General features: G+C 42.7%; 1 protein-coding gene across 2 annotated transcripts in view; it reads right to left on the bottom strand.

The window, feature by feature from the left end:
• The window catches only part of LOC126278798 (nucleolar and coiled-body phosphoprotein 1), a 653,632-nt gene that overhangs the window by 528,666 nt on the left and 98,770 nt on the right, over window positions 1-26,196 (bottom strand). The window contains exon 1 of one of the 2 annotated variants that reach the window (XM_049979075.1): window positions 11,575-12,069. The exons of the other annotated variant lie outside the window; for it this stretch is intronic. Within the exon in view, the coding sequence (XP_049835032.1) occupies window positions 11,575-11,619 (45 nt within the window). The 5' untranslated portion in view covers window positions 11,620-12,069. Of the gene's footprint in view, window positions 1-11,574; window positions 12,070-26,196 lie in introns of those variants that run through there. 2 annotated transcript variants of the gene reach the window in all.

The raw sequence follows: 26,196 nt of genomic DNA on the forward strand, positions 1-26,196 counted from the left end.
TAAATCCCTAGGGAAATCATACAGTTCCAACCGTTTGCAAATTTGTGGTTAAAAGCCACCACTGATTTCAGTCTGAAATAGTACCCTTATTAGTATAGAGGTTGGTCAGAAACAGCTCGAAAAGCTTGTAAGGGTATAGCAGGGCAGATTGTGCTGAGAAATAATTGATGAGAAAAAATAGATATCATGCGTCGTTTTCATATTAATTAGCACTGAATTTAGCCAATCAGACCGCTTCCCTAGAGAATTCACGCGGTCCGCAGATACAATTAATGTCAGTTGATCTCATAGTGTCAATGATAGCGCACGAGACTGCTCAGCCTTTCGCTCTGGTTATATCCTTACTATGGCCCACGTCGAATTTTTGCATCGCTCTCTTGTTTGGTTTTAAGAAACCAAATGAAGAACACGTTCGGCTACCCCCATCTCTGGTGGGCCACATGAATTTGCCGCTTAACGGCATGACTGGCTAACTTCAACGCTTATTAACCCAGGAACAGTCCAACATATCGAAATTTCTTCTTAACAGTTATTTCTCAGCACCACAGCCTTACAAGCTTTTCAGACTTAGTTATTACTCTGCATGTGAGAATCGACTTAGTACTGTGGGAGAATAATGCCAATGGGCGTGGCCTCATCGAAATGAACTACACTAGCGTTTGCATCACGTGGTATCAGAAAACAAAAACATCTAGTTTAGGATGGCAGACGGCGTTTGAACCTGAACGCTACTTCACAAGAGTCCAGTGTTTCAAACACTGCCATTAACCACAAAGGTGTTGCCAACTAATCGTGACACACTCCCTCATTGCATGTTTGCTAAGGATTAGCATCATTGTCTACAAAGACTTAAGTGTCGAGTAAGCGATTAACGTTGAATGAAACCTGATTACTTTTTACTGAAGGCTACTTTTCCTTTTACACTGTTCAGTATAGTGATGGCTTGTGTGTTTTTTTTAGTCCCATCACATCACATCACATTGTTCCCGACCACTGCTATCAGTATGTGAGTGGAGACTATCGTACTGAACGATCAAGGCTGGGCTCGACAAAAAATACAACAGAAGGTCTCTCTAGCAGTGACGCGTGACTGCTTTTCCTGATCGGATAATAGGTGTCGGAGGATTGGGTGAGTTCGGATAAGAGTATGTATTTCGAGCAGAACAGGAAATGATAGGTGCTTCTGCATACCACCACATCTGTCACGTGCAGTAAGATAGTAACGGCAAATAACAAGATATTAGGAGCGTGTTTGCTAACGTAAGAATAATATCGGAGGATATGGAAAAAGTGCAACTGTAAAGAGTTTTTTGTTTATAACTGTAATCAAGCTGCATAAAGAAGTGCATTTGTAACAGGAGCCGTTCCAACATGGGCTCACTGAAGTATACAATTTTTGCTCAGTGTAATGTCAAGTATTAGATTTAAAATCGTTGGTATATCCATTCCAACACAGAGTACGTTGCATAGATCTGTAAATAAAGAATACGAATAAGTCTGTGTCCGTTTGCGCTATACAACTGGAGCATAACTTATGTCGCCAACATCCCATACTGAACTGCAAGGCACCTTAAATCTCAACTGAAAAATTATGGTAAGTTGAGACAATTTCAAAAGGAAATACCCCGTGAGAAATAAGAACATAATAGTTAAATGAAAGAGAAATAATTTATCTAATACGCAGTGAAGGCGAGATCAATGTTTAACTAATTAGCATGCTTTTTTTTATCTCTCTCTGCACGATTGGAGACTGCCGGCTCTTGGAAGAAGAGTACGGAAAATGAAATAAATACAAGGGAAACGACAGGTCATCATTATGTTGTACACAAAAGTACTCTAAGTCCTAAGAACTTTAACATATTAATATCTTCATAAATGGTTCTTCTGTCTCATGTTTCTTTTAATTTCTCTACCCTTTCCTCCTTTCTTAGCGGTGTCTTCTACGTCACGTTTGTCATAAAATTGCTTTCACTTGCTGCTCCTGGTAAAATACTTCATGCAATACCTTTTTTAAAAGAATTCTCTTCTTGATCAAATCTACAATAAACCCACTTCCGATGCTTATTTGTGGGTCCTATTAGTATACATGACAACTGCAGCGATATTACACTTCCAACAGAAATCATGATACAAGTAAAAATAATAATTTATAATTTGGTTCATTCCTAAGAATTACATCTCCTGCCTGCAGCGTTACAGGTTGTGCCAGTGCCTAGCACAATTTATCGGCCGGTGCCCACCCAGCTAATTTCAGTGGGCGTGCCTCAGGCACTGGGCTGGCCCACAAGACTTTATCACTCACTGCAGTCTTCTTAAAAGATAACTTCCAAACGAAATGTGCTTCCCACCTTAAATCTTGCTCTATACTAGTAGTACTAAGTTAAGGGCTGTTGCCAGGTTCATGTTAATCGTCGCACCTTCTTCCTCAACGGACAGGCGCGACATAGCTACGTCTATGTGTTCTCTTATTGGTCATTTTCCCGTAAGAATTCTCTCAAGATCATTTGTGAAAATTCGCCAGACAAAGTGTTTAATATGTCAAAAGTTTCTTCTTGCCAGATGGGACTGTGGTTAAAATACAGGACTGTGCAATATAAATACATATATAAAAATGACCTGGAACATGATGCTGTTTGTGTGCAGAGAATTACGATGACGATTGGTTTGTGAGGCGGTCATCAGCGCCCGTACACAGTCCAATTTCGTACACAGTCCAATTTTGTACACAGTCCAATTTTGTACACAGCCCAATTTTGTACACAGCCCAATTTTGTACACAGCCCAATCTAGCTACGGCACGAATGACGATGATGAGAACACGAGGACAACACAGGCACCCAGTCCCCCTGCAGAAAGTCCCCAACACGGCCGGAATCGAACCCGAGACAAAGTGATCCAGATGCAGCAACGCTAACCACTAGACTACGAACGCGTAGGGAATTCGTAACGCCAGAAACATGTAGCGAAAAACAAGAAGGCGTGCATGATGCAGTGATTGGCAGTATCGCGCCACTTTGCGTAAATGATCACGAAGGGCCATGAAATTTCGACTGACGATAAACCCATGGAAAGTCGCAATCGTTAAATATCTAGCAGTGTGCGTCTGGAGCGGTTTACAATATAATGACTACATTTAACTAACTGTAGGAAAGACATATGGTAGCGACAGATTCACTGCAAGAATTGTAAGGCAAATCGCTCACGGACGACAGGCTACCCTCTTTCAACCGTTCTTTGAGTATCGTCTGCCAAACTGAGATACTTGCCACATGATGCTAGGAGGAATGACGGTTCGTTTAGTAGGCGCGAGAAGGTCACGGTGTTAATCGTCCTACCGCAGTGCCAGACTGCAACAGAATCGTTGGGCACTGTCGTAGGGCGTTTAATGTTAACATTCCGATAGTATGAGTGCCAAGAAGACAGGTTTTCTTTCGCTACATGTATTTTGTAAACGCGACCGCAATATTACAGAAGTACGCTGTAAGCTTACTGGCAGTCATTCTGGCTGATCTAAATACCCTTCGCTTGCACAACAATGTCTAGACGTACTGTTCCGGGAGTGTGAGGTTCAAACCGGCGTCCGGCTATCCAGTTTTCCGTAGCCCCGCTGAATCACGTCGGGCGCACGGTGGGGTGGACTCTTCAACAAGGTCGCAGTCAGTTTTTTCCACTAAACCATGGCAATCTAAGCGAAAGTACCCGCGGAGTGTCTAACCTGTATTTTTCTAAAACTATTTCCTATCCTCTTTCCTGTGAATGTCTAGTGTGTCAAGTTAATCGTCCAGTCAGAAAAACTTCGTAGCATCTTATCGCACTTGAAATAGCTCGGAAATACCTATTGACGTTATTTATTGACGTCCTCATTTGTGACCGAACTGCACCAGCTGTATTACCCCTACTTTACAACAACTATAATACACTCCTGGAAATGGAAAAAAGAACACATTGACACCGGTGTGTCAGACCCACCATACTTGCTCCGGACACTGCGAGAGGGCTGTACAAGCAATGATCACACGCACGGCACAGCGGACACACCAGGAACCGCGGTGTTGGCCGTCGAATGGCGCTAGCTGCGCAGCATTTGTGCACCGCCGCCGTCAGTGTCAGCCAGTTTGCGGTGGCATACGGAGCTCCATCGCAGTCTTTAACACTGGTAGCATGCCGCGACAGCGTGGACGTGAACCGTATGTGCAGTTGAAGGACTTTGAGCGAGGGCGTATAGTGGGCATGCGGGAGGCCGGGTGGACGTACCGCCGAATTGCTCAACACGTGGGGCGTGAGGTCTCCACAGTACATCGATGTTGTCGCCAGTGGTCGGCGGAAGGTGCACGTGCCCGTCGACCTGGGACCGGACCGCAGCGACGCACGGATGCACGCCAAGACCGTAGGATCCTACGCACTGCCGTAGGGGACCGCACCGCCACTTCCCAGCAAATTAGGGACACTGTTGCTCCTGGGGTATCGGCGAGGACCATTCGCAACCGTCTCCATGAAGTTGGGCTACGGACCCGCACACCGTTAGGCCGTCTTCCGCTCACGCCCCAACATCGTGCAGCCCGCCTCCAGTGGTGTCGCGACAGGCGTGAATGGAGGGACGAATGGAGACGTGTCGTCCTCAGCGATGAGATTCGCTTCTGCCTTGGTGCCAATGATGGTCGTCTGCGTGTTTGGCACCGTGCAGGTGAGCGCCACGATCAGGACTGCATACGACCGAGGCACACAGGGCCAACACCCGGCATCATGGTGTGGGGAGCGATCTCCTACACTGGCCGTACACCTCTGGTGATCGTCGAGGGGACACTGAATAGTGCAAGGTACATCCAAACCGTCATCGAACCCATTGTTCTACCATTCCTAGACCGGCAAGGGAACTTGCTGTTCCATCAGGACAATGCACGTCCGCATGTATCCCGTGCCACCCAACGTGCTCTAGAAGGTGTAAGTCAACTACCCTGGCCAGCAAGATCTCCGGATCTGTCCGCCATTGAGCATGTTTGGGACTGGATGAAGCGTCGTCTCACGCGGTCTGCACGTCCAGCATGAACGCTGGTCCAACTGAGGCGCCAGGTGGAAATGGCATGGCAAGCCGTTCCACACGACTACATCCAGCATCTCTACGATCGTCTCCATGGGAGAATAGCAGCCTGCATTGCTGCGAAAGGTGGATATACACTGTACTAGTGCCGACATTGTGCATGCTCTGTTGCCTGTGTCTATGTGCCTGTGGTTCTGTCAGTGTGATCATGTGATGTATCTGACCCCAGGAATGTGTCAATAAAATTTCCCCTTCCTGGGACAATGAAATCACGATGTTCTTATTTCAATTTCCAGGAGTGTAGGACTGCCACCCTGCCTCTGTAACAACGACAAAAATGGCACACAAATTGTTGGCAGTGCTAAATGTTACCACACTCGGCTGACACGAATCACTGCAGCTACAATTTCTTTCTGAAAATGAAAGAAGAACTAAAAGGAAAATTGTTCTCTGACACAGTGTGCCTGTAACAAAATGTGTGAATGGTACACGCAACGCACCCCCTCCCCGATTTGTTTCTAAACCTGCTTAAAGCAGCACGAGATTACGCAGGGGATTTACAAATTATGTCCAAGTTAGTTACTTCCGTGATTCGTACACATACACATACGCATATTGCCACATACATAAAAAACTAAAATAGTCACCAGAGCCGACATATTCACCGTGGTAGAATTTAGAAACTGTGCTGTCATAAAAAAAAACCCTCTATATCATGTGATTTTTCCCATCTCAGATCCACTTTTAGTTTACACTATGACTATTTCAATCACACTCGATCATCTTCAGGTTTAAAAACAAAGTAAATTTTTCAGTTTTACTTTGTTTTTAAACTTGAGGATAATCGAGCTTGATCGAAATTAGTCATACTGTAAAAAGAATATGCAACTGAGGCGGAAAAATAAACGCATTACAATTAATGAAACAACTAATAAATAAAATGCTTTTATTATATGTACGGCACGTGACAATGCACAATGTGCAAAGTGCCGTAGCTCGCCAAGCCAGATGTCGCATCCGAGAGTGCCCTGCAGTTTCACTGGGAAACCGCGAAGCTCATTACCAACGGCAGTTTCGGAACACAGGAAAAGTGTCGGAGAAAAGCGGCTACGCTTAGCTGGCAGCGCGAGGAAGGGCGGCCAACCTACTCAAGCGAACAGGCTTGTTTTGTTTCAGCTTAGACAACGGACGCATTTTTCTAGGCAAAGCCGACAACATGGCACTGCACAAAGTACGCCATATTTACAATTAGATAAGCTAGATCTTTTCCAGTTGTCGCATTTATATAGAAGGACGATCAGGCATTGTATTTACTGAGTGTCCTACAAGCAAACAAAGCAATTACCTTCGAAACTAGGAACAACAAAGTACTTATTTATTCTCAAATAAAGTAGCTGATCGCTTCAAAATAATCTCGCTGTCAAACGAAATCATTGCCTGGAACAGACTATGTCGTAGTTCATTTTACATCTTCTCCGACACCGGTTGAAATCCAATATTCACGTGTGCAATAACTGACCTTTAAGAAGTGCTGGTTTCAACGCCCAAAGAAATACAGAGTGAGCACAAAGTCTTGCCCTGATTACAAATATTTTTTCTAAGGAACTATGCGAAATACACCGCTGAGGTCTGTTACAAACTGTAGCTTAGGTGAATAACATTACTACCACGCTCGCCGGGCACAACCCTTCAAGCATTTTCGTGGGGTTACGTTAAGGAAAAAGCGCCCAGTTCATCAGATGGTGGTGTACAATTTATTTTGGCACGAATACGAGATAATGCAGCGGCGTTGAAGCCAAAGATATGGAGATAAAGTGCGTATTACCTAGAATCTGGATGTTCTACGGACAACAGACAAGGCACAAAATAATCTACCTATGTAGTATCTACCATAGTTCCTTAGAAATGAATTTTCGTAACCAGTAAAGATCTTACTGCTCACCCTGTATTTCACCCATCTTTAGTGACTCATGTCCGTATTCCGTTGCTGGCAGGTTGCTCGTTAAGTTTCATGCATTCAGCAGCCTTACTTCGAAAAAGTAATTCACAGTTTATTTCCGAACAGGGCACGTACGATTTCACAAGCAATAGTACAGTTGAAATGTGCGACGGTGCTAACCTGGAATAAGTGTATTATCGTTGTTAGGGTATTCAGTTCGAAGACTGGTTTGATGCAGCTTTTCACGTTAGTCCATCCTATGCAGATCTCTTCACTCTACATTAATTGATGCGGAACAGCTCCACTTGAACCTGCTTACTGTAATCCCTCTGCGACTTTAACGACCCCGCCACCTCAACACCACCGTTACTTTCCTCATTTACCAAACTGAAGATTCCTTCACCGTGTTCTATGAACCGATCTCTTCTTTTAACCAAGTTGTGCCGTAACATTGTCTCAGATTTAGTACATTCACATTAGTTATCAGATCAACACGTCTAATCTTCAACACTTTTCTGCAGCACCACGTTTCATTATTGATATTTAAAAATAAATGCGTCAGTACTTGGCTGTAAAGAAAGTGCAAAGTATAAACGTTACTGTCTAAAATCGTCGTATGTGCTCATATAAATGAAAGCCAACAGACTTAGACAAAAAACAACAATCACTGAGAAAATCTTAAACTCACAAGAGCGATCCCCATATCTGAATTGGGGTGGAAGGGGTGCTACTCATTAGTTTCGTGGTGAATGACTCTGGGTGCACTAGCTATTAATATTATTTACATACTACACTTTTCTTCAGGCTGATACTGAACTGATACGCCTGTCTGTGTGGCTTGGCAGGGAGAGAGAGCTCGGTCTGTGAGGCAATTTTTTTCTTATTCGTTATATTTTATTTTAAAAAGGCAGGTAGCTGCAGCTACCCCCTCCGGATATGTCCTTGGTTCCACATGTTATGAAATGTTACTTGGGATATGTAGCCTGGAATTTACTAGCGACACGAAGCATTCAACTGCACATAAACTAATTTGATCGGATAGTTGAGTGAAAACAATAGAAACTGTAAAAATTCTACAGTTATTTAAAACTGGGGCAAAGATATCTCACCGATCAGGATAATTTGTTGCATCTATTTCGTTTAAATTTTCACAACCAAAAACAAAACCGAAATCTTGGACCAGGACTTGTAGAAAAACTGCTGACGAAAAGCTAACCACAAAATAATGGGTCTGATACTCTTGGAAAGGTGGCGGTATTGCAACACTGGTACTCGACTGGGAGCCAGAGGATTTATCAGTGGCTAAGTAATGTGTATCTCGCTGTTTACTGTCCAAAACAATGGCGGAAAGGTTTCCGTTCAACAGAAAATTATGTCGCGACTCAATTTATGGTCCAGCTGCATTCTGCAGCTTAGCCACATCATGACAGATTAACCAACTATTATTTGTCATTAAATAATCTTGGGGAATGAAAAAGCGTAGGGGAAAATTAGAGGAGAGTAATGTCTTCTTTTAACAACAGGAAGTCGGCAGTTTCGTCAAGAGAATGAACGCAACAAGACAGTGGACAAACTGCTGACATGTAAAGTGGCAGGAATGATAGCAACTTCAGCAGCAACACACACACACTGCAGAAGGTCGTTTACTGGGAGGCGTTATGACTGTACCTATCGACACACACACAAGTCCATACTGAAGTAAACTTGCGGCGCTAAGACAATTGTCAAGCGTCTAGTGCAGTTTTTAATTATTTTAATGCGGGAAGTAATTTTGTGGCACAGAGGAATATTGAAGGCTACGACAAACGTAGAATGAATTCTTGCAACACCAGAGCGAAACTACTTTCGAAAAGTAGGTAAGGAGAATCGGCCCTCGCGAAAAATTAACAAGCGTTGAGTTACGGAAATTAGTACTGCATTTAATAGTTCAAGCCACGATCAGGAGGAGTTATAAATGGTCTTCCTTTGTTTTCTAACTAAGTAACATGTACAATATTCGCCCACGAACTAAAAAAGCTGATTTGCGGTTACGCTGTGGTGGACACTCCCCACGTAGGTTCCGCAATAGATCCCAATTTCGTGCCTCTTCTCATAACTTATACCAAGCAGAGAACTTTGCAAGATAAGAGAAAGCGGGTTTGACAGCTGGGTGTGGCAATAACTATTATATACCAGCAGTTACAGAACGCAGAATTTATTAGACTAAATGAATTGGCAAGTACCGGTACCACGAAATGACCAGATTCTCAAAATATCCACGGGTGTACTGCCGGTCTATAGTGTCTCAGATTGTCTTCAAAAATCGTATTTAACCTGGAGGTCAGTGACTTGTAACATTAAGACGGATTCATATGGCACGAGCCTGGTTAGCAAACTCCTTTACGGTCAAATTCGATCGAGGAAGAACCTTGCCTTGGAAACATGGCATTCGAAATGAGGTGATTTTCAAAATACATAATAAATCGCAATGAGTATTACAAACCTGGAGTTTTATTTGCAAAGTAACCTCGGTTGATAGTTACCAAGCGCATTATCTGCAAAATCACGTGGTTGAATGGACACACACTAAATACAGGCTTCGCAACTACGAATTTAATTCCAAAGGAAGGGCTACTAAATCTTCCTATATACTTTCAACGAACACGTCTCATTTATGTGAATTTTTCACTGCTAAGTCATTAATTGTTATTAGTTTTTATTTGATACCTTGCAAGTTTTGATTGTAGGCAACGCATAACCTTTTTATCTTTTATTAAGATTCAACTTAATGTTACCATGACTAATTTAATGCATGAACATGTTTACTACAGTAAAGAAAAATTAAAAAGGAATAAATGAAAAAAATGAAATTTTGGTTTCTTGTTTCATTCTGAACATAAGATCCTATACTCCAGTTGACGATGGTTGATTATATGGAATATATATTTCACAGTGGACCTAAAAACGTAAAAATCAAAAACGAAAGGTAGATGCTTAAAATATTTTTTGTAGGTGTGATAAGCCTGTATGTTGCAATGTAGAAAGCCACGGATGGTTGCTTCCATTTCGACAAGACTGCTACACGCTCTTAACATCGGCAAGTAACTCTAAAAGCAGTCAAATTTACACCAATGGCATTCACAAAATATGCAGTGGCCTTTGATAGTGGGCCTACAATCACACCTGGAAGCAATAATTTTCACGTAACAGAAATACCACACAAATTCAGAGGTAAAAAAAAGCGAGAACAAGTTTCGACTGCAGAAAGTTGAATAAAAAAATGCGTACTATTTGATGAAAAACAGCTCGGTAAAAGCACTAGGCATCTTGTGAGGAACCTAGCTGCAGCCCATAGCCCTTTCATATGCTGGTCTACTAGTGCATGCATCGCGCAAAAAGGATTAGAAAAATTAACGTATGAAGCCGTACAAGAACTCTTACGTACTATAACAGTTATGCAGTGTAAGACTGTACATTAACAGACTCTCTCACTGTCTGTACACAATTACTGGTTATAAAAGTGGTAATTATTCATTAATCGCCGAGGTTTCGTTTCAGGTTATATCGTATTTGTTACTTGTGACAATTTATCTCACGGTACTGTACATATCACAAGGAATAATTTGCTGCCATTTGAGGCCGCTAAACTACTACAAGAACGTGAGGCAGAAAAGAAGTGACAGGAAGGAAAGCGAGAAGAGTCTTGCATATGTGGCGGGCGGTGCCCTGGAGATGCGCCAAACAGCTGACTGCGCAAGGTCGCACCGCCTTGCAGCTGCGATTCGCACCAGGCGACAAACAACTCAATAGCGGCGCACGCATACGCTACACACAGCAACCAATGCCTTCAGCTGGCTTTACACCACACATCTTGGCTCTAGTACTTTCGGTATCCAACCAAACATCTGCTGGCAGGCTGAAATTGTTACGGAGAACAAGGCGCCCATTATGAACTCCTTAATCAACAGGGCACTCCTGCCCGTTAACAACTAAAATGACACAAAACTGAGAAAACACAAAAGCCAACTTCTGCTCATGGATACAGTGTACGTACGATTTTTGTATATACTCCCACCCCACCCGCAAATCCACCACTGGTTCTTATCTCAGTTAAAAACAGAGAAAGCTGTTCGACATGAAGATAGCTCCTGTCCTCTGGCATTTGATGATGAAAAACATTTCTAATACAATATTACACTTCAGTCAGTAAATTAGTTGATAATATAATACCTCGATAGTTTCTCTGAAAACAGCGCCTCTAAAACTGGGTGGGATGTAACGCGTAATGCCAACAGTTTCAGTACACTTTTGATAGAACTAAAACTTTATCTTCTCCAACCAAAGAAATCCAAGAAAATGCACGGAACGTAACATACCACAAGAGAAACATTAAAAATCCAATATGCACCTAGCATTTGACTTAACAATGGTACAAGAAAAAACCTGCAACAACAGTGCGAAAATATGGGAATTATTTCGTTCTCTGTCACTTAATACGCTCAATTATCTTCGTCAAGTACCAAAATAATACATGTTCACTTACACAGCCATCTGTTTCTTCTGGATGATTTGTTCTTATTGCAATACAGAAAACATGGCATTTTGAGTTCGTACTTACCAAGTAGAGGAACGGCGCACAGGGTACGTAGTACCCACGGCTCATCCTTGAGAATTCTTCGTCTTGCTGGTCTTAACACTCCACATAATCCAAATCTTCTCGCTACGGTTCAGCTAACACGGTATCAGTCGGAATTTTCCACGCCAGGGCACTGCAGACCCGCTCATTTCGTCTCCTCTCAGTCGCAATAGAATATTCACGCCGTTTCCACGAGTCACAAAGCTCTGTCCTTTCTCATTGATAAGCTAACACATAACTGTAAACGGCAAGCAAAGGTGATAATCTGTCAAATGCTCACTGCTAAGAAATACCACTGTTTCTGCTCTTTAAATGAGACGTCCTGTAAGCGATACGATCTTGAACGACGTATAGAAGCACACTTTAGCCAGTCAGACAATATTTATCCCGCCACGATGAGACAAGTGCCTACACTCACTGTTTACGCACGAAGCGACATGTCGCCATACTGCTCGCCGTCGTGTCTGACTCAGCTCTGAGCGTGCGCCGACTGTTCTGCGACCACCGCGCCACCACTTCCTGTCGCGGCCAGCTGGGGTACTACCCTAGACCAGCTGCAGAACATCCGTCGGCGGCGCGCTTTTTAAGTTCCAGCGGAAGACAGCACCCAGGCAGAGCACATGTGAATCGTGAAAGTAAGTTTGTAGTAGCCCGTAACGACATACGCTTAATTAAACAAAAGGAGAAAAAAGGAGGAACTGTGTTTACTTATAACTGCGCTGGAAGTCAGTGTTGTTAAGTTACTGTTATTATCACTGACGAATCCAACGTTTTTATTTTGTCGTACAAGGGTACACGTTGCAAGCAGTCAATGTTTTTGGTAATTTTACTGCTCACAATAAGAAATTCTGGAGAATAATATCAATGTTAAGATGACTTTTTTTACATTGTAACATACAATTTTGATTAAAAAATGTGCAGTCTGTGGCTCTACAGGTCTTTCAGTAGCTGGTATGCTATCGTTGTGGAGTATTCTTTCGAACAGAGATACACGAAACTGTATCCAATCATGTGTGAATGTAGACTTTCTCGACGTTTTCGTCAGAAGATGATGAGTAAGTCACTCGTCGCAACATCGCGGTTTTATAATACCGCCACCCGACTGGAAACTTGAGAGCTTTTCGTAAAGTGTATGAATCCAATTGTTTAAAATTACCATAAACACAATATAAGTATAACGTAATTTCAAGACACTGCTGATGATTTTTGTGAAAAATAGCGAAACGCAACTAGCGTATATACTCAAGACAGTTTCTTTTGCCGAAATGACGGGACCAAAAACTCGACGATTTATTAAACAAGCAAATGAGGACCAATCAGGTCTCTAAAGAACAAAAAAACTGTAATATTGTCGACTGATCAGGCAGCAATTTCTAACCCCCACAGGAATTATTAAAATGCTGTGAATTTTTCCCACATGTATGTAGTTTTACTTTAAAGTTTTGGACTAATAAATCCACATTATTGCAGGTATTTTGTGATAGCAACGCAGTAAAGACAGAGGGAGGACTCAGCGAAAAAGTCTATCCGCTAATAGAAAATACGTAAACAAAGAATGAATGCGTGGGCGAACAAGTTTAGCAACAAAAATGACCTTGTTTAGCCACTTCTAAACAACACCGTAGAAGCGGAAATGTTAAGCGGAAAGGAGCAAGGGAAGTCTGTATTCTTACTACGAACTTCACTTTCACTCATTTCTGCTAAATTACCATTTAGCTTTAAAAAGCTCAATTTTCGAGTACGATTAACGTACAATAAAGCATAAGGGCAAATATTTCAGTGTTGCGCAATGAATTTGAAAGAATCGTGTTTCTCGTACGTATAACTATGCGTAACATATTCGCGTATTGAACAACCATGAAACCTATTCGTGTTTGCATCCGGAAACAAAATACCAGATGTAGTTTGTAAGAATATACATTACTGGACATTAAAATTGGCACACAAAGAAGAAATGCAGATGATAAACGGGTATTCATTGGAAAAATAATATATTATACTAGAACTGACATGTGATTACATTTTCACGCAATTTGGGTGCATAGATCCTGAAAAATCAGTACCCAGAACAACCACCTCTGCCGTAATAACTGTCTTCATACGCCTGGGCATTGAGTCAAACAGAGCTTGGATGGTGTGTACAGGTACAGCTGCCCATGCAGCTTCAACACGATACCACAGTTCATCAAGAGTAGTGACTGGCGTATTGTGACGAGCCAGTTGCTCGGCCACTATTGACGTCTTCAATTGGTGAGAGAGCTGGAGAATGTGCTGGCCAGGGCAGCAGTCGAACATTTTCTGTATCCAGAAAGGCCTGTACAGAACATGCAACATGCGGTCGTGCATTATCCTGCTGAAATGTAGGGTTTCGTAGGGATCGAATGAAGGGTAGAGCCACGGGTCGTAACACATCTGAAATGTAACGTCCACTGTTCAAAGTGCCGACAATGCGAAGAAGAGGTGACCGAGACGGCACCCCATACCATCACGCCGGGTGATACGCCAGTATGGCGATGACGAATACGCGCTTCCAATGTGCGTTCACCGCGATGTCGCCAAATACGGATGCGACCATCATGATGCTGTAAACAGAACCTGGTTTCATCCGAAAAATAACGTTTTACCATACGTGCACCCACGTTCGTCGTTGAGTACACCATCGCAGGCGCTCCTGTCTGTGATGCAGCGTCAAGGGTAACCGCAGCCATGGTCTCCTAGCTGATAGTCTATGCTGCTGCAAACGTCGTCGAACTGTTGGTGAAGATGGTTGTTGTCTTGCAAACGTCCCCATCCGTTGACTCAGGGATCGAGATGTGGGTGCACGATCCGTTACAGCCATGCGGATAAGATGCCTGTCATCTCGACTGCTAGTGATACGGGGATGTTGGGATCCAGCATGGCGTTCCGTACTACCCTCTTGAACCCACCGATTCCATATTCCGCTAACAGTCATTATATCTCGACTAACGCGAGCAGCAATGTCGCATACGATAAACCGTAATCGCGATAGGTTATAATCCGACCTTTATCGAAGTTGGATACGTGACGGTACGCATTTCTCCTCGTTACACGAGGCATCACAACAACATTTCTCCAGGCAACGCCGGTCAACTGCTGCTTGTGTAAGGGAAATCGGTTGGAAACTTACCTCATGTCAGCACAATGTAGGTGTCACCACCGGCGCCAGCCTTGTGTGAATGCTCTGAAAAGCTAATTATTTGCAAATCACAGCATCTTCTTCCTGTCGGTTAAATTTCGCGTCTGCAGCACGACATCTTCGTGGTGTATCAATTTTAATGGTCAGTAGTGTAATTTGAATCAGTTAGATGCTGTACAAATGAGATGACGATCTGTAGTTTTTTTGCCAAGTAAAGATCGATGGAAGCGGGTTCTTTTCAGCAGACAGTCATTTAATGTTGTGTTTTTACCACCAGTGTTCTGTCCATACGAGTTATTAGTGGTTCTGACTTCTGTGGTACCCTTTTAAGCCATGTGTAAGCACAAATCTCATTCCAGTCAGAGCAAGCCTGAATAAACTTTTTATGGGTATGTAGCCACAGCATGGTGTGCGATACTAGTGGTCTACATCTACATGAGAACTCTGCAGTTCACAAATAAGTGCCTGGCCGAGGGGTCATCGAAACACCTTCAAACTATTTCTCTGCCGTTCCACTCTCGAACCACAAGCGGGAAAAACTAAAGCGTAAATCTTTCTGTGCGAGCTTTGCTTTCTCTTATTTTATTATGATGATCATTCTTGACTACATAGGTGGGCGCTAACAGAATATTTTCACACTCTGAGGAGAAAGTTGGTGATTAATAGTTCATGAGAAGATCCTGCCGCAATGAAAAACTCCTTTCCTTTAATGATTGCCACCCTAATTCACGTATCATATACGAGGCTCTTTCTCCCTGTTTCGCGGTAGCACGAAACGAGCTGTCTTCTCTGAATTTTTTCGGTGTCGTCCATCGATCCTACCCGATGCAGATTCCACATGGACAGTATTATTCGAGAAAAGGACCCACAAGTGTAATGTAGACAGTCTCTTTCGTAGACCTCTCGCATTTTTTTCATTGTTCTGCCATAAATCGCAGTCTCTGGTTTGATTTACTCAGAACATTATCTTTGTGACCCCCCAGCTTAAGTTATTCGTAATTGCAATCCTCAAGTATTTAGTCGAATTTACAGCCTTTAGATTTGTGCGATTTATCGTATATCTGAAATGTAGCGGACTACTTGTATTACTCGTGTGGAAGATTTCATGGTTTTCATTATTTCGAGTTAGTTACCACTTTTCACCCCATACACATATCTTGTTTAAATCACTTTGCAATTTGTTTTGACCATCTGATGACGTACTGATCGTCTTAATCAGGCTTGTCATTTTCTTAAGTAACACTTCTAGGACTGATGAACAAAAATAAATTTTTGTCTTCATTGCTGGTTGGTAACCCCTCTTCCAGAACACAAGTCTCGTCTCTTCATTCGAAGGATCTTTTCCGGTCATAGACGATTGTAACTTAGAAGATACTTTAGATGTTTTCTGTAGGTAATCTGTGTTTCTGGCCCACAGAAAAGAGTAGATTTTACTGCAGCTTGACACACATTTAGTGTGAACTCATTGCTAATTATGTTGATGCACCAGTTTCTTCTTCTCCATTTTTTCGAATGTCCACCTTACACTTCTACGTATACAATTCTACACCTGAGACGAACACCTCTCCTTCGTTTCCATGTCTATAACCAATAACAGTAGAGCTCTTACATCGAAGAAAACCATCTTCGCTGATGCTCCCTGCTTCTGGTATCTTCTTACGAGGGAAACTCGCCAACGTACTCCCCTCAGATTTAGCGGTAAGATGCCCCAGTGGATAAATCGTCAAAAACTGAACACAGATCAAGCATGAAAGCAGGAAGAAAGTGTACTGGACTGTGAAAGAAAAGCAGACTCGACGCAGTGAACACTCCAAGCTCAAGGTATGCAACATCGAGCGAGTTTATACAGCCATACTGTTGTGGTTATGTGGTCACGGTGTTGGACTGCAAAGCGGAAGATCCTCGTTCAATGATGCCTCGTGACCAGTATTTCCTGTTTTCAAACAATCAAGAACTGTCTGTCCCGTCATAGAAGCCTCTATTCGCTGTATTGAAATTTGTGTCTGTGTCGTGGTGTAAAGTCGGTTTGCAACAGCGAGGTGTAAGGAAGGGACCTACAATACGTACCTCCTATTTATTCTACACAAATTCGACATGTTATGACCCTTGAGTTCCGTTTTGGAAGTTTTGACTCTTGATTTCGTTTGTTGTAACATAGTTCACACCCGTTTATTTGTTGTTTACATTTCTGTGAGAGATCTATGCGGCGTCTCGCTTGCTCTCACTATACATCACATTTAGTTGCAACGGTGATATGTAGAACCACATGACTCACATTTTATAATGTATTTATAGTAAACATTTACCAAGACTATCGGAGGAGAACAGATACTTCAGTGACCGGACGGAAGGTTCATAACTTTGTGAAAAAAAAGAAGACACGAAGGAGATTTGAACACAGATCTCCCACACTGTAGTCCGACTCCGTGCCTACACAACCATGACGCCGTGTTTTCAAAATGCGCTCGATGTGTCGATGTGTACATGTTGAGCTTGGTCCGTCACTATTTTGCTTCTTTTTTCACCGTTCAGTACACCTTCTTTCTGTTTTCATGCCTGATCTGTGTTCAGTTGCCGGCCGGAGTGGCCGACCAGTTCTAGGCGCTACAGTCTGGAACCGCGTTACGCTATGGTCGCAGGTTCCAATCCTGCCCCGGGCATGGATGTGTGTGATGTCCTTAGGTTAGTTAAGTTTAAGTAGTTCTAAGTTCTTGGGGACTGATGACCTCAGAAGTTAAGTCCCATAGTGCTCAGAGCCATTTGAACCATTTTTGTGTTCAGTTTATGGCAGACTATACATTGGGTCATCTTACGAGTACACCTGAAGGGGGTGCGATGGGGAGTGTCCCTTTTTGGCTTTTGCCATCCGGTGTAATCTTCCTTCCTAAAATGAAAAAGAGAATTATTTCATTTCTTCCACTACTGTGTCGTTAATTTGTTGAAGCTTAAGACCGTGGGTCCACTTTCGTGAAAAATTAAAATCAAATCTTATGTCATCCATATTGGATTGTGGTTTGAAAAAAGCCGCTGTTTATGGCATAAGAGATAAGTTAAAACAGACATGACGAAGCTTCCGATCTAAATTTAAGGAACACATAAGTGCACTTAGCGTAAAATCTGCCCAGTTACTCACATTAACGACACAGGACATTTTGTGGCAACATAAACAATAATATAATCATACTACATAAACTAAACAAAGGCCACAAACTGAAACACGGCGAAGAACTTGAAAACATGGGCAGAACACACTCAATGACTGAGTTGAGACAGGGTCAATCTACTCGTGTAAGCTTCTCAAGTATACTAGACGATGTACAGTAACTTTTACTACTATCTTTTTTAGTGACCTAAATCGTGAAAACATCTCCAAGATCACCAAACTGACATATTAAAAAATAAATATGCTGATATCTATGTTTATAAGATTTTTATTTTTTGTATTTTGTGGTGGTAAATTCCTATGGGAGCAAACTTTTATATTCTGTTTTTTATTTTTAAGCGGAAAGGTTGTAAAGATTTAAACACATATTTACACATAAGCTGGTAATGAATGATCGTTGGCTTACAAGTCACGGTTTTTCTACATTAGTTCAGTCTCTGGACTGTTCATACTGGTGTGTTTGCGTACCACCCAAACATGAAAATGCTATCGTATATTTCTGACGACGGTCAAGAGTTCTTGCGCTGGAACATCTTGTAAGTACCTTCATTATCCCTTAAAATTGTTAATTCCAGTTCCATGTTAACAATGTCCATTTGTACCTTATTTGTATCGAAATTAAACTCAAAACAGACAACTGGCTACATCTGACAAACAAAAATTTATTGTAATCCACTGAGCCGCCTGAAAATAAGGGAGTAAATGCTTGAAACGCGTCGTGGCAAAAAGTAAAAGTGACTGACACTGATAATTGTTTCAATTTATCTTTTCATCAAAATGAATCTGCACATCACGACTAAGCAATTTCTGCGTTAGAGGCCATTTAGAAATGATACTAAGTTGTTGCCAAATATATCAGGATTTAACAGTATCCTTTTCTGTGTCCTATACCTCGCACACGGATGTAACAGGTATGTGCCTGTGGCTTATCTTCAGCTACAATCGATCACCCAGATTTCTTTGACATCGCTAAACGATTATAGCTGGGCTCCTTGTGTAAAGGCTATAACTACTATTACATCGCAACTGTAAGCCTTTGTCAAAAATTAAAATTTATTTGTGTTACTGATCAGATACGACCCTAGTGGCCATTTACAGATGACATCAAGAAGCTGCCAAGTACTATCTAGGAAAGGAGAATTCAGGTTCATCTAGGAAAGGAGAATGCACCTGAATTCTCCTTTCCTAGATAGTACTTGGCAGCTTCTTGATGTCACCTGTAAATGGCCACTACGGTCGTATCTGATCAGTAACACAAATAAGTTTTAATTTTTGACAAAGGCTTACAATCGCGACGTAATAGTAGTTATAGCCTTTACACAAGGAGCCCAGCTATAATCGTTTAGCGATGTCAAAGAAATCTGGGTGACTGATTGTAGCATAAAGATAAGCCACAGGCACATACCCGTTACACCTGTGTAAGAGGTACAGGACATAGAAAAGGATACTGTTAAATGGAGATATTGCCATGTAGGTCTACAAAAACTGAACATAACAATCGAGCATCACCTGCCACCGGACGCTAGCTAAAAAAGTGGAACTGAAACGTGCTATACATTTGAATACAGATGATCGTTCCACAACATATGGTACAGCATATGCTTGAAACATAATTAAGTATATGAATGCGTGAGATTATTTATACTACTTTTACAATAATGATAATTTGTATGTTTCTATGTATGTGTAGGTCGAGTTGCGATGATCTTGTCTTTGAAACTAGTCGCTACAATAAAGAATATCTCAAAGGAGCAGGTTTCTGAAGGTTTATAATGTCCTTCTCCCAATGGTGAGAACTAATCTTTATTTGTTTTTACAATGAGACTATTTGAGCGAGTAGTGTGAATAGTGCGCATGCTACAATCAGCAATATATAACATCCTCATTGTTCTTCTACCTCCCTCAAGACGACAAATAATTTGTTCATTATTTGACTCCTTGTTGCAAAAAGTCTTTTATGCACTTCACGACAAGGTTAGAATTTACGTGATATTGGTGGCACGATCACTGAAGTGTGTAGTGGATATAATAAAATAATAACTGACGCAATATACTAAGCCAGTTTCACAAAGAGTTGACGCTTTTACCAAGACGAAAGTACCAGATTGTAATTCTATGAGTGAAGTATTTCGTCCTTAGTTTATGACCATCAGTTCTCTGAGTATTGCGAGCCTTTCTTTTCCAAGTCGTCGAAGCTTTCACTGTTCGGCGGAACAGATTTCGCAATTCTTCTTCTCGATGCGGTCAATAAATACCTATCTGCAGCAGTCGTTTGCCGTTAAGAAGCCTCTTTGGTTCGGTGATCCCAGTCTTCTTTACTTCCGGTGTGCTTTCTCCGTGGGCGTTCATTAGTCTTCTTAATTAGTCGGTCTCTTTCCACCGCGCCCGGAAGCTTCGTTGGCCTTTCTTCCGCCTTCTCTGTCGACCATCTTCCCCCCCCCCCCTTACTCATTCTGCTATACTCGTTCCTCAGTTCACTCAAATCTGAATGTTTAACTCCCTTTCTCTTCTATTGGGTAGCTCTTTTAGCTTTACCTTATCCTTTCTAATGATCATTATCGCACAGTGTTATTCGGAATCAATAGCCTCATAGAATACCTTAATATAACTGACAGTATAACTAAACTGTCCTATTGATAATACACTACTGCCCATTAAAATTGTTACACCACGAAGATGACGTGCGAGAGACGCGAAATTTAACCCACAGGAAGAAGATGCTGTGATATGGAAATGATTAGCTTTTCAGAGCATTCACACAGGGTTGGCGTCGGTGGTGACACCTACAACGTGCTGACATGAGGAAAGTTTCCAACCGATTTCTCATATACAAACGGCAGTTGACCGGCGTTGCCTGGTGAAACGTTGTTGTGATGCTTCTTGTAAGGAGGAGAAATGCGTACCATCACATTTCCGACTTTGATAAAGATCGGATTGTAGCCCATCGTGATTGCGGTTTATCGTTTCGTGACATTGCTGCTCTTGATGGTCGACACCCAATGACTGTTAGCAGAATATGGAATCGGCGGGTTCAGAAGGGTAATACGGAACGCCGTGCTGGATCCCAACGGCCCCGTATCACTAGTAGTCGAGATGACAGACATCTTATCCGCATGGCTGTAACGGATCGTGCAGCCACGTCTCGATCCCTGAGTCAACAGATGGGGACGCTTGCAAGACAACAACCATCTGCACGAACAGTTCGACGACGTTTCCAGCAGCATGGACTATCTATCAGCTCGGAAACCATGGCTGCGGTTACTCTTGACACTGCATCACAGACAGGAGCGCCTGCGGTGGTGTACTCAACGACGAACCTGGCTGCACGAATGGCAAAACGTCATTTTTTTTTTTGGATGAATCCAGGTCCTGTTTACAGCATCATGATGGTCGCATCCGTATTTGGCGACATCGCGGTGAACGCACATTGGAAGCGCGTATTCGTCATCGCCATACTGGCGTATCACTTGGCGTGATGGTATGGGGTGCCGTCTCGGTCACCTCTTGTTCGCATTGACGGCACTTTGAACAGTGGACGTTACATTTCAGATGTGTTACGAACTGTGGCTCTACCCTACATTCGATCCCTGCGAAACCCTACATTTCAGCAGGCTAATGCACGACCGCATGTTGCAGGTCCTGTACGGGCCTTTATGGACACAGAAAATGTTCGACCGCTGCCCTGGCCAGCACATTCTCCAGACTTCTCACCAATTGAAAACGTCTGGTCAATGGTGGCCAAGCAACTGGCTCATCACAATACGCCAGTCACTATTCTTGATGATCTGTGGTATCGTGTTGAAGCTGCATGGGCAGCTGTACTTGTACACGCCATCCAAGCTCTGTTTGACTCAATGCCCAGGGGTATCAAGGCCGTTATTACGGCCAGAAGTGGTTGTTCTGGGTACTGATTTCTCAGGATCTATGCACCCAAATTGCGTCAAAATGTAATCACATGTCAGTTCTAGTATAATATATTTTTCCAATGAATACCCGTTTATCATCTGCATTTCTTCTTGGTGTAGCAATTTTAATGACCAGTAGTGTACGAGCTACGTTCAGTAAGTAATGAAACACATTTTTTTATCGGCCAATTTCGGATCAAAAAATGCGGCATTTGTTGTGGGACATCGTGGGATATTATCGTTTCAACCTCTGTAGTCTATAGCTTGATTTACTTGCGATAGGTGGCGGTGCTGTACGCTGCCTTCAAAATGGCGCCTGGAACGGAGATGCGTTCCAAGCAGATAGCTGTCACTGAGATTCTTCTGGTGGAAAACCAGAGCATCACAGATATTCCTAGGCTCTCGCACAATGTCTACAAAGACCGGGCAGTGAACAAAATCACGCGCAAACCTCTCCGATCTTCCCCGTACCAGCCATCCGCACACAGCTGTGACTTCTGCATAGATACTCCTGCAATGATGGAAGTGCGGACACTCTCAATTGAGGTGATCGCCACAGGAATGGAAACGAACTTCTCCTTCTCCATGACAACGCAGCGCCTCATGTAAGTCTGCGCACGCGAGAGCAGCTCGCAAAACTTCACTCGACTGTTTTCCTCGTCTGACCTACAGCCCGGATCTCGCACCTTCCGATTTCCATGTGTTTGGCACAATTGAAGATGCCCCCCGCCGTAAGCAGTACGCGTGTTGTGAGGAGTTTGGTTTATTGATGCAGCAAGACTTTGGCTGTGGATTTGACCAGTAGAATGGTACCGTGCGGGCATACAGGCCCTTCCAGTAAGGCGGTATACGGCCGTCGCATTGAACGGAGATTTCACTGAAAAACAATGTTTTGTAGCCAAAGGAGTGGGGAATAAAATGGTGTATTGGAATCGTGTATTGTAATCCCCTTCCAGTAAGAAGGCATAAGACCGTCGCGTCGCATTGAACGGATATTACATTGAAAAACTGTGTTTTGTAGCCAAAAGAGTGGGGTGTAATATGGTGTATTGGAATCCTGAATAAAACCAACCCGCTTTCAGAAAAAAATGGATTGCATTACTTTTTGAAAATCCCTCGCAAAAACTCCGTGGAAAGAATCTTGCGGTCAGTGGAACGCTAATGTTGAAGTCCATTTAATCAAAAAGCAGAACATTTTCTAGTGCTAGGTGTCATATCATTGGCATTCTAGACCTGTAAGTCTGTAAACGTTTGTATATGTGCATTACTTTATTTATGTTGTTCTTAAATTGTAATACTGAAACATGCCCAGTACCTTTCTAAAGGAGATCTATATAAGGTTAAAACTACTACCAACCACTACTACTACTTCTAGGATTACCAGTCTTCCTCCCTAGACAATGAAACGAGATTTGGATGTGACTCTGATCACTAACTTATTATGGTGTCCTTGACCGCACGATTGGTCGTGCGGTCTAACGCACGGCTTTCCGGGAGGGAAGGAGCGCCTGGTCCCCGGCACGAACCCGACCGGCAGATTTGTGTTGGGGTCCGGTGAAATAGCCAGTATGTGGATGGTTTTTAGGCGGTTTTCCATGTGCCTCGGCGAATGCGATTTGGTTCCCCTTATTCCGCCTCAGTTACACTATGTCGGCGATTGCTTCGCAAACAAGTTCTCCACGTTCGCGTACAGCACCATTACTCTACCAACTCTCTCCGTCGTTGCTAGGTCCCCGGTTAACAAACAATACAATACAATACAGTGGTGTTCTTCGAACTATATACCATTGCCTATGCAATACAGACAGTGGAATTCAGTTATGAAAGATCATTCGATCAGTGCAGTTCGAAACAACTCCTTTACCCTAATGACTGGCAAGTTGCACACACAGCAATACTCAAGAAAGTAAATAAGAGTGATCCGATGAATTACAGACCCATACAACTGCTATCGAATTGCAGTAGGATTTTTGAACGCATATTGTATTCGAACAGCATGAATTGCCTCGAAGAAAACGGTCTATTGACAAATAGCACGGATTGAGAAAATATCGTTCTTGTGAAACAGAACCAACTCTTTATTCACAGGAAGTGATGAGTGCTATCGACAGGGGATCTGAAATGGATTCCATGTTTCCAGAATGAGATTTTTCACTCTGCAGCGGCGTGTATGCTGATATGAAACTTCCTGGCAGATGAAAACTGTATGCCGGACCGAGTGTCGAACTCGGGACCTTTGCCTTTCGCTGGCAAGTGCTCTACTGTCTGAGCTACCGAAGCACGACTCATGCCCCGTCCTCACAGCGTTACTGCTGCTAGTACCTCGTCTCTTACCTTCCAAACTTTACAGAAACTCTCTTGCGAATATCTCCTGGCAAAACACTTGCCCGCGAAAGGCAAAGGTCCCGAGTTCGTGTCTCGGTTCGGCACACAGTTTTAATCTGCCAGGAAGTTTCGGATTCCATGTTTCTAGGCTTCCTGAAGGCTTTTGACAGCGTTCCTCACAAGAGCCTTCTAATCGAATTGCATGCTTATGGAATATAGACTAAGTTGTGGTACTGAATTCGTGATTTGCTGTCAGAAATTTCTATGTACACAGTAATTAAGGGAGAGTCATCGAGTAAAACAGATGTGATACCCGTCGTTTCTTGAGGAAGTGTTACGAGCCCTGTGCCGTTCCTAATCTGTTCAACAGTTTTAGGAGACAATCTGAGCAGCCCTCTTATATTGTTTGCAGATGATGGTGTAAAAGTCATTAAAATATTGAAACAAATTGCAAAATGATTAGATAAGATGTGTGTATGATGCGAAAAGTGGCAATTTACTCTAAATGAGGAAAAGTGTGTCATCCACGCGGTTACTATAAAAGAAATCCTTTCAAATCCGGTTGCACGATAAATCACACGCATCTAAAGGCTATCAATACCATTAAATACCTAGGAAGTACAATTACGAACAACTTAAATTGGAACTACCGCATGGATAATGTCTTGGGTAAAGAAAACCAAAGACTGCGTTTTACTGGGGGAACACTTAGATCCAGTAGGTGTTGTGGAGAGACTGCGTACACTATGCTTGCCGGTCCTCTGCTGTGCAGTATGGGATCCTTACGAGGCAGGATTGATAGAGAACATCGAAAAAGTGCAAAGAAGGCCAGTTCGTTTTGCATTATCAAGAAATAGGAAAATAATGTCACGTATATGATAAGCGAGTTGGGGGTGTTAATCATTAAAACAAAGACGTTTATCGTTGCGACGAGATGTTTTCAGGAAATTTCAATCACCAGCTTTCTCCTATGAATGCGAAAATATTTTATTGACGCCAGCTTACATAGAGAGAAATGACCATCATAATGAAATAAGAACTATCAAAACTCGTACAGAAATATGTAAGAGTTCATTTTTACCACGAAGAGAATGGAACCGTTGAGAAATAGTCCGGAGGCTGTTTGATGAATCCTCTGCCAGGCACTTAAGTGTGAACTGCAGAAGAGTCTTGTAGGTGTAGGTGTAGATGTGGAACGTCTAGCGCCATTTGTTCAGCAGCATGTAGCAAGCTCTGACGCATTTTTAAAAGTTTTTTGTTACGTATTTCCTTCCGACGTCGTTGTAGAACTTCGTTGTTTGCAGCCAACTATCCCAGCAGGCTGGCTGTGCGGCAGAGGTAATCCCACTTGGTAACTTGTTAGGTAGATGACTCTTCGTTGCGGCGTTCACTTGATGAGCAAGGAAAACTCCTGGAAACTTGGTAGGACTGCGGGTTTGGAATCACTTTATTTGTGGGACAGTGTTGTCTGCGGTCCCGGAAAATAACTGAAATTTTGTGTGTGGGGGGTACGCAGATACATGGCATTCTAGATAAACGTGAACGCTTAACGGCATAACTGTCAAGTCAAGAAACACGAGTCGCGGGACAATATCAGAGCTGTTCCGCAGCATGTTTATCTCGTTCAGCGACTGTCGCGGTACTAAAGTTGCATGTCTCAGGTTCCACAGACAAACAAGGAACGTGCGGCAATCTTACTCGGCTGATGGTGACCTGTACGTTACCAGAGTCCCTTTCTATTTGGTTGCCATTCAGGTAACATTGACAATAATTTAAGATCTTGAGGTCCTCCCATGTCTCTGAGATGTATCAGCAGAAAACTACAAAAAAAAAAAAAAAAAAAAAAAGCAAAGGAGGCATGCTATGGAGCATTTCGCCCAAAAATACCAAACGGTCACAATACATGAAAAGAACTACACAATTTAAAATTCGGGAGAGAACCATGGAGCTATGGCAGTAAAAAAAAGTTCTTCTCCGGAGAAATGAAACTGGTTCGGTTACCATCCATCAAAGTTTCTACGACAAGGCGTGGAATCCAGGGAAAGTCGCCTACA

This window comes from Schistocerca gregaria, chromosome 1 (assembly GCF_023897955.1).
Source record: "Schistocerca gregaria isolate iqSchGreg1 chromosome 1, iqSchGreg1.2, whole genome shotgun sequence".
NCBI lineage: Eukaryota > Metazoa > Arthropoda > Insecta > Orthoptera > Acrididae > Schistocerca > Schistocerca gregaria.